At 35.5% G+C, this 12,530-nt stretch overlaps 2 protein-coding genes across 6 annotated transcripts in view; one reads left to right on the top strand and one right to left on the bottom strand.

The window, feature by feature from the left end:
* GFM1 (G elongation factor mitochondrial 1) overlaps window positions 1-11,253 on the top strand; it is a 46,428-nt gene extending 35,175 nt beyond the window's left edge. For 2 of the 3 annotated variants that reach the window (XM_022573482.2, XM_089910041.1), the window contains exons 15-18: window positions 306-450; window positions 5,063-5,223; window positions 6,002-6,055; window positions 6,212-11,253. In XM_022573482.2, coding sequence (XP_022429190.1) covers window positions 306-450; window positions 5,063-5,223; window positions 6,002-6,055; window positions 6,212-6,343 — 492 coding nt within the window. In that variant the 3' untranslated portion in view covers window positions 6,344-11,253. The remainder of the gene's footprint in view (window positions 1-305; window positions 451-5,062; window positions 5,224-6,001; window positions 6,056-6,211) is intronic. The other variant, XM_089910040.1, reaches the window with a different exon arrangement.
* Window positions 10,814-12,530, bottom strand: part of RARRES1 (retinoic acid receptor responder 1) — a 47,980-nt gene continuing 46,263 nt past the window's right edge. For 2 of the 3 annotated variants that reach the window (XM_022573545.1, XM_022573536.3), the window contains exons 5-6: window positions 11,643-11,705; window positions 10,814-11,563 (exon numbers count right to left, since the gene is read on the bottom strand). In XM_022573545.1, coding sequence (XP_022429253.1) covers window positions 11,414-11,563; window positions 11,643-11,705 — 213 coding nt within the window. In that variant the 3' untranslated portion in view covers window positions 10,814-11,413. Of the gene's footprint in view, window positions 11,564-11,642; window positions 11,706-11,726; window positions 11,867-12,530 lie in introns of those variants that run through there. The other variant, XM_089910046.1, reaches the window with a different exon arrangement.

Here is a 12,530-nt window from a genome sequence, read left to right as displayed (position 1 = left end):
CATCATGAGAGTTTAGTAATTCTTGAAGAAAAGGTTGAGAAAGTGATTGCTAGCACTCTCAGCATCACTTTCAAACCAGCTCTCACCTTTAAGTAATAGACTTTTGCAAGGGATTGCTCATCTAGATTCCACAATAATAATACTTAAATAGGCTGTTCAACTTAAAAAAAAATTATTTTTAAAGAATGAAATATAGCATACATAAAAATGTTACACTTCTGAATACTAAAACGTTTGGGGGTTTTTCATAATGCTTCTGTGAGTGAAACCCACTCACTCCAGAAGTTGTGTTCATTCATTAACAGGGGTTTTTGGATGCCTGCGAGAAGGGCCCTCTGTCTGGTCACAAGCTCTCTGGGCTCCGGTTTGTCCTGCAAGATGGAGCGTATCACATGGTGGATTCCAATGAAATCTCTTTCATCCGTGCAGGAGAAGGTGCTCTTAAACAAGGTACGCTGTGTCTAGCAGTTGCCACATCAGTGCATCTATTTCCCTGGTGGACCATCAGAGCCGCAGAAGGCAGCACTGTGTTGGTTAGGTCTTCTTCTCATCCCCCCCACCCCACCAGAGCAGTAAGCAGCACACCAGGGAACATGGATAGGCTCTGGGCAAGTATTCATAGAATCAAAGTGAGGATAGATTACTGTGTTTTCTTTCTTACAAAATTAAAATCCTACTTTGTTCTCCTAAATTACCTGGTATTTTTTGTAAGTTTAAATTCATAGATAATCTGTAAGTTCTACTTTTAATAGAGAAGACAGAAATGCTCAGAATTATTTTAAAGAAACATTAACTATAGTCATCCTGTTTTTAGTGATTTATTCAGATGTCAGAAAAATCTATAAATTTGTAAACAACTTTTTCATATATGACATTGTAGGCTTTTAGGCATTTGAAAGAATTCAGTAAACCTTATTCTCAGTGCAGACTTCTTGTTAAACTGCTAAAATTGTCAACCTTTTCCACATAGAATAATATGTCTATTAAAACCCTGATGAAACAGAACCCTAAGCAATTGCAGATATATCTGATTCATTGCTTTTAAGAGAGAAAAGCAAATGACGGCACAGCAGTTTGACATTGGGGGCTTTTACGTTGTAACTGGGAGCCAGAAAATTCATTCTCTTTGTCATCTCTTCCATATCTGTTATATGGTAATTCATTAGTTATGTCCATAAGTGGGGTTTTGCAGAGAATTACATTATGATTCACAAAACATTTCAGAGGTATTTTTGTCAAAGAGGGTCAAAATAGACAGCAGAAAATTAATCCTAACACATCATTTCCAGACATACGGAAAATCAGGATGTTATTGTATGAATTTTGGACTTTGTTGGTTTTGGTCTGTTTGCATCTGTGACCAGGTGTGGGGCAGTGGCTGGAGAAGGTTGCTTATTCCTTGACCAGGTTGCTAATTCCTTATTTTAATTAAACTAATGGGAACCATTAGTAATTTGTGGGTTTGTTTCTCGGTTGTGAAAGGGTGAGAGAATCCTCCATTTTCTTTATGCCAGCTAGCTATTAAAAATGCATTTGAAATTTATGATCTAGAAACCTTGTCACAGTCTGTCAGTTGTATTAATAGGAAAAAGGGAAATAAAGTCACAAAGAAAATAAAACTTTATTAGGCATGATTCAGATTGTACTGATAACACCTGCCTCTTGCCTTCTAGGGGTTCACCACTTTAATAAATCTTAGACTGGCAAATTGGTTGTAATCACTTCATATTCTTTTTTTCAGCTTTATTGAGCAGTTGACAAAACTGTAAAATATTTAAAGTAATGATTTGATAAATGTATACGTTGTGATACTTTTTTAAAGTATAGTTAAAACAAATTAGAAATCACCAACTGTTCTATGCTGGTTCTTGACTGGAAATTGGTAGCTTTCCTGGATAGAGGCTGCATAAAGCAAGGTAATTGGTAAAATCAATTAACAAAGAGCCTCAACCTTTTTAATTGTACCTATATGAAATATAAATAAATATAGATTATATGCCCATAACATACACATATATAGCCATGAAAAAAGTCTGGATGTTTTTGCACATTAACTAAACAGGTAAATATGTACACTCAGTTTGTAAATACTTAAGTGTACAAATACTGTTATGTGTGATGATTGCCTGGTGGGGTGCAAAGGAAAAGCACCAGATAATAATTGAATTGAGGAGTATTGGTTTTTGCCAGATAAATGTGTGCAAATAAACAGGTTGCAAGTGTGAAAAATGAATTACTTTGCTGTATCATCATCTGATTCTTATTTCTCCACGACTGAACGATAGAAGGGTAAAAGGAAATTTTTGCTGGGCTCTTAAGAAAATCAGCTTTTCATGCATGCATACACCTCCACTGATTATCATGTGAGAGTTTTAGGGTGGAAAATGTTGATAAATGAGCTTAGTATCAGATTAGCTTATACTTTTGAGCTATTCTCTATTATCAAAATTGGAAGAAAAATCGTTCAAATTCTCACGTAGTTTTCATTAAAAAAAAAATGAAAACTGGAACTATTTTCAGTCACAATGTAAACTTTGCCCCTGAGATTAATCAGTGATGTAACTAAAACTGAAACGTGAAATTGAATGTTCTTTCAGGGACTGTTTCACCCCATGGATGTTAACCGTTGCCATCATTGTCTATGGCCAATTTTTAGACCTCTGTGCTTGGTCTCTGCAGAAACATTGAACTTGTAGCTACTCTACAAGAGAAATAAAGGCCTACCCAGAGTCATGTTAGCTCATTTTACTCAGCAGTGTGCCCTTTCTGATCTCCTGGGCTTCGAGTTTGAATGCTGGCTCTACTTCATACTTAACTCTGTGGAAATGGGCAAGTCCAGGCTGTTTGGAGATAGTAATGCCAAAGTATTAGATGAGAATGTACTTGAAAACACTTGCACACACATATTTGGGCATAGTGAAGGCTAATCCCTCTTCCCTTCACATTACCTTTGACCTAGCACTGTGCAGTGCCACCCATTTGCCAGCTTTTGGTCTCAGAGTGGTCATAATAACACTTATGGATCACTTTTGTGCTGTGTATTATGTTGAGTACATGAATTATCATATCTTCAACGGTGGCCTTATAGTTGAGAAAATTGAGACTCAAGAGTAGTCAATCAAATGGCCCAAGGTTACATGTTAGTGGTGGAGCTGAGAGTTAAACCCAGACCAGAGCCTAGCCCTTGACCACCTCCTCACACAACCTTGTTAGCACCCAGCCTGGTGTTATCAACTTTATCCCTAGGGGACTGAAATAGAAACATTACCATCTCTACACACCACTTTGGCTTAAAAGGTCCTGTGATGGTGTGGGTATTTTCACTTGCTTTTTATTCTACTTCTGGAAAAATTGCTTGTAGGGCTTGGCTGCCATGTGACTATTAAAAAATGGCAGGATGAATTTAGCTCTGGTATCTTGTCATATGGAATGGGACAGAGAAAAGCATGGATAAGGGCTAGGTGAATCAGAAGGTGGTTTTAGGAAGAAAGAGGGAGTTGAAAGGAGCAGGGTGAGGGAATATGAAACTCAGAACTGGACAGGTCGTCCTCAACAATTATATACTATACACTACATACTTGGCCCCTTCTTTCTCTTTAGAATATGACTGTCTCACACTCTAGCTCTTTTATATTACTGACCTATTGAAAACACTAGATAATGTGTAACTAAATTTTAATATGTCTATTCACATCTCTCTTTCCGGGTACCTTCTTCTGCATTAATTACATTTATTTAGAGCCAAGGAAGCTCTGCTGTTGTGGTAACCCAAGAAGTTAACAAGAAATAGAGCTTCTTCTGCAGTCTAGAATTTTTAGTCTACTGCTTTAGCTGTCTACATAGAATTCTGCAGGCTTAGCTAATGAAACTTAGGAGTCTGCAGAGTTCAGTTATTCCTCTTTTCAGAACAAAATTCACTAATTAGGAGTAATGAGTCAGTTAGGTCTGAGCTAAGATATGATTTGAATTAGAAAACATTTCAAAGAAATGCAAGTATATTAAATGGCTGTTCTTATAATGATTGCACTTAAACTAATAGTGTCTTTAGAACAAGTGCTTTAATGAATATACAAGAATAATTGCCGACTAGATTATTATAAACTGATGCTTGGAAAATTATGATTATTTTAAAACAAAACATTTTCTTTGTCACCTTTTCATGTTATGCTTAAAGTCTTTATTTAAAGATAATTCATCCAGTCTGAGGCTGAAGTATTATTCCACACTATCATAATGTCCAAATTAAATATGAGTGTTTGAAGTTTTTTTATATTCTTTCCACACTGTTACATTTTCAACCTCTGTCAGCATTTGTCACAGTAAGAAGTGTTCTTGTTATGTACTAAGTGGGATTAAAAAAATAAGTTTTTTTAATTAAAAAAAACACACATAAAAAACACATTGGGGTTTAGTGCTTAAATGGCCTTTAGCATCTAGGCCGATGTCTTTATTTTGTAGGTGAAGAAACATGACCTGGACAGATTGTGTTTTTCCAAAAGGCATATAACTTATTAGAGGCAGAGCAGAAACTAGAAACTTGGTTTTCTAATTCTCAGTCGGGTATTGAAATTGTTTAGCCTAGACATATCTCAGGCATGACTTGATTATTGTCTCCAAGTATAAGTAACTGTCTGCCAGGGACCAGCAAGAAAGAATTGATTTACCTTGGTCAGAGGCTTAACAGATAGTGTCTTTATTCCCGAAGGATTTCAGAAAGAATTAGTAACCCTCAACTGCATAATTTAAATGGGAAGGGACTTGATCGAATGTTGTTTTAAGACCCTTTTACATTATTTCTGCAACCTAATGATTTTTAGGATAAAAATATGGTAATGGGCATACTAATATTAGAATTAAGTGTTGTCTTACTGTAAGTTCCATTTAGAAGAGTGACTGCTGCTGCTACTAGAAAAATGAGTCCAGATCACATATTTTAACCTCATCGTTTATGTGTGTACCTTTGGGAGAGCACTTTATATTTCCCTTTTGTATATGTGAATAGGAAAGAGTTCCAGTTTGTTTAAAGATTAATAAACCAATTTATTTTTTTTTCAAACCCTAGCCCTGGCAAATGCCACATTATGTATTCTTGAACCTATTATGTCTGTGGAAGTTGTAGCTCCAAATGAATTTCAGGGACCAGTGATTGCAGGAATTAACCGGCGCCATGGAATAATCACGGGACAAGATGGAATTGAGGACTATTTTACACTATATGCAGATGTAAGTACTGTTAGTCACTGACAACCTTGCTTTTATTATCCACAAGAGGAAATCAGAGTTAGCTTTTGTTTTTGGAAATTGTACAGCAGATTGGCACATTTCCATGGCTGAGTGTTGAATTTGTGGCTTATATGTATGTGGCAATTTCTGTACTTTGCTGTTAGAGTATCTCTTTAAGTGCAAAATCTAAAAATAAGATTCATTTCAGGTAGGCCTTTTGTGAGTATGTCATTTTCTTAGATGCATAATTACCTTTCTCATTATAGCTTTGTTTGCATAGCCATTTTATCATGTTCTAATTTATTGGGATAATATTTAATTCCCTTGCCTGTCCCTTACTTAAATCTCATGGGAGAAAGGGTTTATCACGTTACCTAAGGCCTCTTAGAAGACACTACCCTTGGCATATGGCCTGTCATTGAGGAGTCCAAGGGAAAGTTGTATTCACATTTTCACAGAAGAAACACTTCTGAGTGCTTGAGCTGCAGCTGCGTGGAGTGGGGATGAGAGGGACGGCTGTTAGTGGTGTCCGTCTGCTCCGTGAAACTGAAAGATTGGGTTTCTAGTTGTGTCTGTCAAATGAAATTATTTTCAAATAGGGTTTCTACTGTGGTAAAACAAAAACAGGTTTCTATTTGGCTTTTAATTCTTTTAAACCAGGAGTAGTTAGTTGAAACCTGAGTCTAAAGGAAGGAATTAAATGACTAAGTCTTCTCTGTATTTTTCTCAAATATTTTTCAATAAGCAGTGCTGAAATATCTACTGTGTATGTTTTCAGGTCCCTCTAAATGAAATGTTTGGTTATTCTACTGAACTTAGGTCATGCACAGAGGTAAGCAAGTGTTTAAATTTTACTTCAGTGTTCTTCAGGAGACCATCCTGCAAAATCATCGTTTTTGTGAAATCTTGTCTTTTCATGACTTTACTTGATAGTTGTTTAAAAAAAAAAAATCTGCTTTTTGTTTCTGTTTTTGTGTTAAACCCCCAGGGGAAGGGAGAATATACAATGGAGTACTGCAGATATCAGCCATGTTTACCAGCTACACAAGAAGACCTTATCAATAAGTATTTGGAAGCTACAGGTCAACTTCCTGTAAAAAAAGGAAACGCCAAGAACTAACTTTCCTCACTTTGTTGCCTAACTTTAACTGTATCTGCAAGGTTTAGATATGTTAATGGATTCATGGAATAAATTCAGCCTGAAAAGAAGTAATTTTAGAAGCCCTTCCTATTATATTCAGGAGCTTCTGTTATATCATAGTTAATTCTGTGTATATCTCAATGGTTGATTGGTTTTATACCTCAAATAAAATATTATTACTGAAATATATTTAATATTTATTTGAGGAAGATACTTATTTCTGTTATACTGAATAAGCTTAGAACATGTATAAACGTCCACATTTTTTCATAAGAATTTTCAACATACAGAAAAGCTGAAAAAATATTACAAAGAACAGCCATATACCTTCCATCTAGACTCAACAATGAACAATTTTGTTAAGTGTTTATCGGATAATAATTTGTTTTGTCATATTTGCTTTTTCTGTTTGTTGTCCATCTATGTTGCATATGGAATTCCATTCTTCAAGTTGTTTTGCTGTATACTTGAAAGTGAATTGCATATATCATAACACTTCTTGGAGCATCACCTTTTTTGTTTAAGAGTGGATTCCTTTGTGACAACCTGGATAGCTAGCCGTAGAGGGTATCATGCTAAGTGAAATAAGTCAGAGAAAGACAAATAGTGTATGATTTTACTTAAATGTGGAGTCTAAAAAGCAAAACAAGTGAACAAACATAACAAAATGGAAACAGCCTCACAGATGCAGAGAACAACCCAGTAGATGGTGGTCAGAGGGGAGGGAGGGGCAGGAGGGGTGAAATAGGTGAGGGAGATGAAAAGGTGCAAACTTCATTATGAAATAAATGAGGCACAGGGATAAAGTGTTTTCTTAAAAAAAAATGGAGAACACTTTTCAGATTTTCTAATGCTAGCTAAATTTCTAGCTGTTTTATATAGAGCTGATTGCTTCAATTTGTGGCTTCTGCAGATTTTGAACTGCTTGTTTTTAGGAGTATAAATGTTACTTTTTTGCAGACCTGTGAGGTAAAAAAAAAAAAAGGCCCTTGCATATGCTATTCTTGTCTATGTTCATTTTACTGTTTCTGCAGCTTGGAACTAATAACCTACAGGGTTGGTGGCTAGTCTATTTCATCCACCTATTAAATGCTAGTTGAATTAGTCTGCTGGAATGTATCATATATTGTATTCATTGAGATTGTGAAAGAACAAATGTTATGCTAGAGAATGTTGGACATTGCCAGGGAGTTCTACCATATTGTGCAGAACTGCTTCATCCAAAAACCATCTGATGTGAAAGACATATCCTAGTCCTTTCTCTTAGTGGATAATAGACATGAAATAACTGTTTTAAATTCCTTTGTTTTTCTTGATTTGTAGATTTGGCTCTATAACTTCAGGTTCCTAGAAAAAAAGACCTTTAAAAAGTATTGAGCAAATGTTTTCAAGGCATTTGTTAAATGCTTTAAATGCATTATCCATTTTAGTTTTCACAACCCTATGAAACTAGGTACTATTATTATGACCATTTTGTAATAGAGGAGGCAAAAGCACAGAGTAAGGTAAATAACTTATCTAAGACCACACAGCTCATTAACTTTTCAAATTGATAATGCAGTTATGATACTTATCAAACCAAGTGCATTTTCCCATGAATATGTCTGTTGCTACAGTAGCATCAAGCCTGAAAAATTGTGTTGCTTTGGCATTTCATCAGCATCTCATGCTATTCACACTGACTTTGAATATTGTTCCTGATGAGGAAATACCTTCATAGAATTTAGCACAGTTCCTCTTGCTGTTGCTAACAGTCAGAAATATTAGAACTAAGATGGATAAATTTGGAAGTGCTTTTAACTTGTTAAAACATTTTGGTTATGAAGATACGGTGCCAGAAAAGAGTTGAGATATCTAACACAACACCAGCATTTCACAGGCAACGACACAGGCCCAGCTGGTGGGAGTAACTAGAATAGGATCACATAGGAACCCATCCAGGACCAGAACCCACATCTTTTGTTAACTCATTAGTTTGGTTAGAGTTGGTAAAGACCACATACCAGCCAAAGTCTGTATAAGGAAAAAATTAATGAGAATATTCATAAATGAGGGTTTCTTTTATACTACTGTTGTAAAGGATGATTGTTGGCTAATTTAAAGACAGTATGATTTGTGTTGGAGAATGGTAGCAGCACTAGGCCTGCTGCAGTAGCGCCCTGATTCGCAACCCTGGCAGCACTTTAAAAATCACTTGGGGAGCTTTAAAGAGAAATACCCAGGCCAACCCCTAGATACTCTGATTCTTTGCATCAAGATCAAAAGTTTTCCAGCTTATTCTAGTATACAGGCAAGGTTAAAGACCATTGCAGTATAACGTGTACCTCCAAAACATGAAATGCAGGATTTGTTCAGATGTGTCACATTATTAGTATTCTTTTGTGTGACGTTAGTGATTGGGCTATTGGTTCTTAGCTTGGTAAGTTTATCTTTAAAGATGTACAGTCAATTTTCTGTTATTCCTTGCCTCCTTGCTCACTCTTAGATTTACGTTGTGAAGTCACTAAAATTTAATACTGAAATTTTAGGATTTTTCAGATTTTAATACTTTTGAAATCTGGATGAGACTTAAAATTGATGCCAGTGAAGTGAGGCAGCCACCAGGTAAGTAGTAAATTGTGACATGTAGGAATATATCCCTTTGTAGAAAACATCTACTTGCATTGCTAGAACTGTCAATTTTTGAATTAGAGCTTTAATTGCTGCTTAAAGCGTCTTCAAATAAAACTGTAATGCATCGTTGAAATAGTTCATGTTTTCACAGGCAATTTATTGTGAGCATGGGTTCATTTATCCTTTCAAATAAGTGCCAGGCAGCATGCTAGTGATTGTAGCACTTTGAAAGTTAGGAAAGGTCACAGAACAGGTCATAGAATTTTCTAAGCTGAGAGAAATCAGTGTGATAAACTCATATGTCATGAAGCACTGTCATTCAAGGGCCAATATAGAAACTTCCAATTGACTTTCAAAAGAACTTGCTTAACTTCTAACTATTCATAACTCAGGTAGGAAAAACAAAACTATAAGTAGAATCAAATGGAATGCAGGCAAAATCCTGGTGTTATTTTGTATGTCTTAAAATTTTTGAAAATTCTAAAGAGATTAGGAAAATAAATGTGATGCTCTCTGTTACTGTCATGGGGTCAGAGTGATTCAGAATTCTTTAGACTCTTAATGAATAAAAGAGGGCTTAGGGAATTTAGAGGTTTTCATTTTATGTCAAGGCAGATGAAGTAATTTTTCTCCTCTGTTAGCTAGCAAAATCAGTATTAGTAAAACCAAGTCAGCAGTTCTAGAGTTTGTGCTAGAAAAGATGTTCTGGTGGTGAAATTGAGAAATTTTTAGTTGGTTTAACTTATAGGTTTTGTAAATTTATAAATTAGGTAATTTTTTTGTATGTCATATGTGTAGAATTCACCTTCATAATCTATTATACCGAAATCTGTTAAAGGGTTACCACCTTAGCTTCCTTACCTGATTGAATTATGATCACATTTGTGAGCCTAATCTCACTAATTTAAAATGCCTTTACAAGGATGAGAGGACTTTTAGAAAGTTGAGACAAGAAAGCTGAAACCCCTTTCTAGCTCTTAACGTGACACTGAAAGATTAAAAATCACAGGACATTGAATATGCTCTTATAATGCTCTTGGCACTTTTTTTTCCAAGATATTTAGGGAACTTCAGTTAGAAGAGTTTATTACTTGGTTCTGGCATTGTTTATCACTAGATTGTTTGATATCTTAGGGAAAGTATTTTCTCTGCATTATCATATATGTGGGAGATCTGATGTTTTCTTTAAATGATTGTTTCCAGTGCTTTGGAAAACTTACAGTCCTTAAATCCAGAGGATGTTGGGAAGATGAATGCAGAGGGGTTGGGGTTTTAAACAGAATAATACATGATCTGCCTCTGCTAAAAAGTAACAGTATAATTCATCTTTTATTTTGTAAGAGTCCATGTCTTAAAATTTTTTCTATTTAGTATAAACTTTTTCAGTTTTCTACTACAGACATAAAGATAACATTTTGATATGTTTTAAAAAGGCTGATGCTTCCTAACCAGCTACTGATCAAGGAACCCGGCTAGGGGTTTTGAGACATGAATATAAGCATTCCATTAAATACTAATTTTGAGAGGCAAATGCTGGCCACATTTCCTGGATCAATTCTTCCTGCCTTGGGGAGGTACTCCACAAATCTGATAATGGTACATATTGTGCTTGTTTTTATAAATTACTTAGGCCAACACTGGGTCCAAGTTGTCCTTACAAGTGAAAATTGTAAATACTTTATGTACTTTCAGTTACATCACTGTTCCATTTAATACATGTTTGCAGACACTCGGCTTTATCTCTGAGACACTCTTTTTATTTGTAAAGTTTTTATTAATATATAAATATCCTTTAATTCCAGCTTAGCACAAATTTTGCCTATATAGACAAATCTCTACAAACACATGTAACACATTTTATTTAGAAACAAACATTTAAAAGTAGATATCAAATTTAAAAGGAATACTTGCTCAAAATCATAAAAAATAGTAAAGTTCCTTTTAAACAGGTAATATTTTCCCTACAGTTTGCTTTCATTGAAATATATTATCTTTTTTACATACTAGGTAGAAGCAATTTAACAACACAGAATAGTTAGCTACAATATGTTCAAAACATTGAGAAATGCAGATTTATAGATGTGACCGTCAATTTTATTGTTACGTTTCTAAAATACTTACTGGTCCAGCTGCAGCATACACTGACTGACTTGGTTTTACATTTTAGGGCTGAAACCCCGAGGAACCTGCAGAGTAACTGTTTAGCACTGAGCAGAGTTCAGTTTGCATGTGCTCCCACAGTTAAAAACTAAACCAAACCAATCGAAAAACAAAAATCCCAGTATCTTTTAATTTTTGAGTATTTACTTGTAATCACAGGCTTTCCCAAATGATTAGAATGCCTTATACCTTGGCTATTTTACTAGAATAATGATTTAGGCTATTTAGTATAATCATTTTGTTCAGAATTTGGTATAAACAGATCTTTTTTGCTTTTCAGAAATTACTAAGCTCTGTCGGTGCCACAGCTGATGCCTCTTCAGTTCCAGAGGCTTCTTCTGGTGTCTGTAGCTCTTGACAGTGGTACTTCACCTTCAGTGGTTTGCCGGGGTACCAGACCAAGTGAATATGACAGGGAATCATTTCCTGGGAAATAAGAGTTCTAAAATATTACGATCTGCAAAAACTTGTGGTTTAAACAGTTCTATATACCGTTTTGTTTTACCTGTGTTGAGAATTCATGGAGTAGAACAGTATAATCAAAATCAATTGCATCTTCGTTTGTTTTCTAGAAGAAGAAAGAAAGAGTTAGTGCGATAGATAGTGTGGGTTTATATTAGCTTAGAATTTGGAAGGCTCGTCTTATATCACCTGCCTTGAATGGGTGGATGGGTGCCTTGAATCACCTGCCGCCTCTTTGATTCTAGCCTCATCTCCTTTGGTGGTATCCTGCATTAAGATGTGGAAGTTGTTGATTCTTACTGTTTTGCCACTGTCATGATAATCTAGTAAGGTCCTTCTGTCACTTTTTCTCTCTTAATATTTATGGGTTTTGATGGAGATTAAGGTCTATGAGAATAGGGAGAATCTTTTGACAACCTAAGGAATCTAGATACTGTATACGCACCTCAAGCTGATTTATAGCCCTGATATGCCAGGCAGTAAGACAAGGGGCAGGGCAATCAGGATTTCTAGAAGGACACCATGGGCCAGGTTCTCTGCTAGGCACTTTATACATGTTCTTACGGAATTCTGTCTTGCAAGAATATGTATTATGAGCCTTCTTTTACAGGGAAGGCAACTTGAGGTTACAACTAGTAGGTGACAAGTGGGGATTCAAACCCAGATCTACTGACTCCACCACCCATATCCTTCATGCTGTACCACACTGCTTCTAAAACCAGCACATTTTATAGGTAAGCAGGCAGTCTCCCTCAGCTCTTTTATTCTCTTGATTTCTATAAATTTTAAGAGTGACTAAACTGATTTCCTGCTTTCTTTTTGACAGTAACTGTTTTGAGGGGAAAAGGTTGGGGCACAAAAGTGCTTATCCCTTTACTAGTAAAAATGGAAGAGAAGGAGTAAAAAAATTAATTTGGATTATGATTTTAAT

Source organism: Delphinapterus leucas, chromosome 4 (genome assembly GCF_059928025.1).
Source record: "Delphinapterus leucas isolate spDelLeu-1000000601 "Yukka" chromosome 4, BTC_Dleu_Yukka2, whole genome shotgun sequence".
Taxonomy (NCBI): domain Eukaryota; kingdom Metazoa; phylum Chordata; class Mammalia; order Artiodactyla; family Monodontidae; genus Delphinapterus; species Delphinapterus leucas.
This window is presented reverse-complemented; position numbering and strand designations above follow the sequence as displayed.